Raw genomic sequence first — 4965 nt, 5'->3', positions numbered from 1 at the left:
TCAGGATTCGCCCCTCCCGGCCGGCGGGCCCTTCCAGGGTTCGGGCTCAGTCGGTGCAGCAACAGGCATGTGGGGTCTCACCGTTCCTGAAGCTCCAGAGGGCACAACAGCGTGGCCCCGGAGCTTGGGTGCTTGGGCTGTGAAGTCCTCGAAAAGTCAGCTCCAGACCTATAATCCTGCGTGTGCTGGCGATGGGCAAGGGTCGGGGACACGAGGTTTGTTTTAGGTGGGGCAATTTCACTGATGGCCCTTGCCGTTAGTCCCCCCCACCCCAATTCTATCAACCCAGGAGACCAGTGGTGCGCTCTTCTGGGTCGAGTGTAGGGTGGGGAGAAGGAGCCGCCAAGTGTGTGTGTGTGTGTGTGGAGGGGGGTGATGAGAGGGACCTGGCCCTCTGAGAAGCCCTTCAGCTGTGTGTGTGTGGGGGGGGCGGAGAACCGGGACAGCCTCTCGGCGACAGCAGATCCCCTGCTCAGCGCCCCCTCCGCCCGCGCAGATTCTCTCGGGTAAGGGGAAAGGGGGCGGGGAGCACAGGGTGTCCCTCTGACGGCGGCAGAAGAGGCAGACAGACTGACAGACCCGCAGACCAACGGTGCGGCCCCAGGGTTCGTCCCCTGACACTCGCTCATTTGGTGGCGGCTGGGGCTCAGTGCCGCGAAGCCCGATGTGGTCCGGAGTCAGTGGGAAGGCGCGGGGCTGGGAGGCCGCGGCGGGAGGGAGGAGCAGCCCCGGCAGGCTCAGGTGAAACCCCCACTCCGACCCTCGGCCCCCTCCCTCTTCAAGACCTGCCCCCGCCCCGGGGAACCCCGACTGAATTGGAAAGTGGTTCCACTTTGTAACTCTGCAAGTTGGTTGCAAAGCAGCATTCACCTTCCTTCTTCCCCCTCATCCCTCCTACTCGGCTACTCCCCTCCCCACCTCCTGCCCTCCCAGCTCTCGGCTCCCTCCTCCTTCCCCTCTCCGCCTCCCCCCCACCCCCCGCGCGCGCCGCCAGCACCCCACAAAAATTGGGGGTGGGGGTACCCAGATGGGGTGTGTGTGTGAAGAAATGCTTTGGGTCGTGTCTCTGCCTCTCTTTCTATCTCTCTCTGAGACCTAAAAATCCTGACAAGTGAAACTTAAAGGTGTTTACCTTGTCATCAGCATGTAAGCTAATTATCTCGGGCAAGATGTAGGCTTCTATTGTCTTGTTGCTTTAGCGCTTACGCCCCGCCTCTGGTGGCTGCCTAAAACCTGGCGCCGGGCTAAAACAAACGCGAGGCAGCCCCCGAGCCTCCACTCAAGCCAATTAAGGCGGACTCGGTCCACTCCGTTACGTGTACATCCAACAAGATCGGCGTTAAGGTAACACCAGAATATTTGGCAAAGGGAGAGAAAAAAAAGCAGCGAGGCTTCGCCTTCCCCCTCTCCCTCTTTTTTCCTCCTCTTCCTTCCTCCTCCAGCCGCCGCCGAATCATGTCGATGAGTCCAAAGCACACGACTCCGTTCTCAGTGTCTGACATCTTGAGTCCCCTGGAGGAAAGCTACAAGAAAGTGGGCATGGAGGGCGGCGGCCTCGGGGCTCCGCTGGCGGCGTACAGGCAGGGCCAGGCGGCGCCGCCAGCCGCGGCCATGCAGCAGCACGCCGTGGGGCACCACGGCGCCGTCACCGCCGCCTACCACATGACGGCGGCGGGGGTGCCCCAGCTCTCGCACTCCGCTGTGGGGGGCTACTGCAACGGCAACCTGGGCAACATGAGCGAGCTGCCGCCGTACCAGGACACCATGCGGAACAGCGCCTCGGGCCCCGGATGGTACGGCGCCAACCCAGACCCGAGATTCCCGGCCAGTAAGTGAGGCCGCTCCACTGCGGGGCCGCGGGCTGAGCGCGGGGGGCGTGGGGAGAGCCGCTCGGAAGGCACGCGCCGGCTGGCTGGGCGCTGGGTATCAGGGTGGGCTGCCAGGCAGCTGCGCCAGGGAGTCGGTCGCGGGAACAGAGGGTTCTTCCCCTGGCTGGGCTGAGGGTCTAGGCAGAGGAACTTGGGAGGGCGGGAAGGTGCTTACATTCGACATCTCCTAGGCGCTACCGAGAGCAGCTCCGCTTGGCTCCGGAGACCTCGGGTAGCCCAGGGAGACACTCCCTGAGCCAAAGAGCAGGAGCGAACCGGGCGCTAAGAGGCGCGGCCTGGCGGGGTGGGAGGTTGCCCTGCTGACGAGCTCGGGCGCCTGGGGAGCCTGCTCTCCACTAAAGTCTGGGCCAGTGGGAGGGTGCGCGACTCTGGAGGGGGCTCTAAACAGGCCGAGCAGGTGCCCACAGTGGGGGCGACGGGAAAGAGCGGACAAGAGGCAAAGCGTCTGAGGGCTTACTTTCCAAAGTGAACACCTCCCCTCTTTGAGAGCTGCCAAAATCTACCGTCGGTCCTCCGCTCGCGACCTGGGCTCAGTTAGCCGCTTCTTGCCAACTAACCTCGTGACTCCAGCGGGAGCTGGACACGAAGGAAGTAGGAGCGGCCTTTCCCTACTGCGCTCTTTGGGTCCAGCACTGAGACCAAGGGAGGATAATACGGGCCAGGTTTGAGGAGGGGAACTCTTCAGTAAGTCCCTGGACAACATGGTCTCGGGCGGGCGCTGGCGATGCCCCGGGAGGAGACCTTTCAGGGCTGCGCTCGAGGCGGCCTGGGTGTGGAGGGCGCCGTCGGGGCGGGCCGGGCTGGCCAAGGGCGCGGAAGGCAGGGGTGGGCCGGCCCGGCCTGGCCCCGGCCGACGCTGTGCGTTTGTCGCTTACAGTCTCCCGCTTCATGGGCCCAGCGAGCGGCATGAACATGAGCGGCATGGGCGGCCTGGGCTCGCTGGGGGACGTGAGCAAGAACATGGCCCCGTTGCCGAGCGCGCCGCGCCGGAAGCGCCGGGTGCTCTTCTCCCAGGCGCAGGTGTATGAGCTGGAGCGACGCTTCAAGCAACAGAAGTACCTGTCGGCACCCGAGCGCGAGCACCTGGCCAGCATGATCCACCTGACACCCACACAAGTCAAGATCTGGTTCCAGAACCACCGCTACAAGATGAAGCGCCAGGCCAAGGACAAGGCAGCCCAGCAGCAACTACAGCAGGACAGCGGGGGCGGCGGGGGCGGCGGGGGCACCGGGTGTCCGCAGCAGCAACAAGCGCAGCAGCAGTCGCCGCGCCGCGTGGCGGTGCCGGTCCTGGTGAAAGACGGCAAACCTTGCCAGGCGGGCGCTCCGGCGCCAGGTGCAGCGGGTCTGCAGGGCCACGCGCAGCAGCAGGCGCAACAGCAGGCGCAGGCCGCGCAGGCGGCGGCGGCGGCTATCTCGGTGGGCAGCGGCGGCCCAGGCCTGGGCGCACACCCGGGCCACCAGCCAGGCAGCGCCGGCCAGTCTCCGGATCTGGCGCATCACGCCTCCAGCCCCGCGGCTCTGCAGGGCCAGGTATCCAGCTTGTCCCACCTGAACTCCTCGGGCTCGGACTACGGCACCATGTCCTGCTCCACCTTGCTATATGGTCGGACCTGGTGAGAGGACGCAGGGCCAGCCTTAGCCCAGTGTGTTGCCTCATCGCTCCCGCCCGCCTCACGGACCACCGTCCTCCCGCTGCTCCTCGCTCTTCGACTTTTCATAAGAACTTGTCCCATTTAGACCAAGGAAAAATACACAAAAGCCAAACTGCTGGACGTCTTTCCCCCCCCCCTCTTTCTTTCTAAATTTTGTTTGTTTAAAAAAAAAGGGGGAAGGAAGAAAATAAAAGCAACTACGAAGCGAATCCAATTCTTTAAGGAGTCTTTAAACAGAAAGACACACAACAGCTTTGAGGGTGTCTGTTAGGTGATTCAGATGGGTTTTCCCACGCTTGGGCGGGGCACAGTTTGGAGAGGACTCTACGCTGACATGGCTCTGGACCCTTCACTCTGGGTACACTCTGCCAGCAAAGTGGACTCGCTTGTAAATACGAGGATTTCTTTCGCAGGGCAGCCCAGGCTGGGGAGAGGAAAGACTCTTCGGCGAACCCACTTGTCACTGACACAAAGGAAGCGCCCCTCCCCGGCGTCCACTGGCCCGCCCAGGCTCGGCTGGGAAACCGTGGCCCCGTGGAGAATTGTTTTATGTTTGATGTGAACTTGTAGCTGTAAAAGGCTGTCAAAAGTTGGACTAAAAGCCTAGTTTCTAGTAATCTGTATATTTTGTTGTAAAAAGAAACCCAGTCCCCAGCCCCAGCCCCTCACATTTTTTTTATGGGCATTGACAAATCTGTGTATATTATTTGGCAGTTTGGTATTTGCAGTGTCAGTCTTTTTCTGTTGTAACTTATGTAGATATTTGGCTTAAATATAGTTCTTAAGAAGCTTCTAATAAATTATACAAATTAAAAACATTCTTTTTTTTTATTTAAAACCCTCCTTTTGGTTTGGTTTTGATTTGGTTTTAAATTGCTCTTCTTTGGTTAGGGCCTCATCACTGGCTTGATGGGATCAAATTGTTTTGGGGCTCAAAGGACCGGGAAGCAACTCAAAAGGCCAGCCCCAGTCCCTGCCCTATGGGAAGACGGAGTTTTGTTTAGCCTTGTATTTGAGTGGAACCAAACCTTGACCAGTCCTAGAACTCGGCAATAGAGAGGAGAAAAGCTAAATTACTTCCACCAAGAAGGAGAAGGACTCAGAGAGGGAAAAAGCAAAGGACTCTTTTTTAGAGATAAGCTTCTGTTTTTAGAAGCCCCGGAAGTACCTACAGTAGGATCTTATACAGTTGAGCCAATGATTTAAAATAGTCGGCCAGGACAGCCCATTTTTAAATACCCTTAAGGAGCTCTCATTGCTACTGAATGGATCGTCTCTGTAGATTTTAACATTTTTATTTCTAATAAAACCTTTGTTTCTGATTTATGGCAGTTAGGTGGGAGGTTTTTTTGGTTTTTGGTGTCCCCCCCCCCTTCTTTTTGAAAGTGGGTGGGGAGGTCATTATGGGGTTTGGGGACTGC

At 59.2% G+C, this 4965-nt stretch overlaps 1 protein-coding gene across 1 annotated transcript; it reads left to right on the top strand.

The window, feature by feature from the left end:
* The first annotated feature begins 664 nt into the window (after positions 1–664).
* Positions 665–3509, top strand: NKX2-1 (NK2 homeobox 1). The gene is made up of 3 exons (XM_007938561.2): positions 665–741; positions 1443–1828; positions 2767–3509. The coding sequence occupies exons 1-3, from the start codon at positions 665–667 to the stop codon at positions 3507–3509; spliced, it is 1206 nt and encodes a 401-aa protein (XP_007936752.1).
* The last annotated feature ends 1456 nt before the right edge of the window (positions 3510–4965 follow it).

Source organism: Orycteropus afer, unplaced genomic scaffold (genome assembly GCF_000298275.1).
Source record: "Orycteropus afer afer isolate SDZICR_OR568_19922 unplaced genomic scaffold, OryAfe1.0 scaffold00051, whole genome shotgun sequence".
NCBI classification, from domain to species: Eukaryota; Metazoa; Chordata; class Mammalia; order Tubulidentata; family Orycteropodidae; genus Orycteropus; species Orycteropus afer.
Note: the sequence above shows the minus strand (reverse complement) of the source record. Positions and strands in the feature narration are given on the sequence as shown.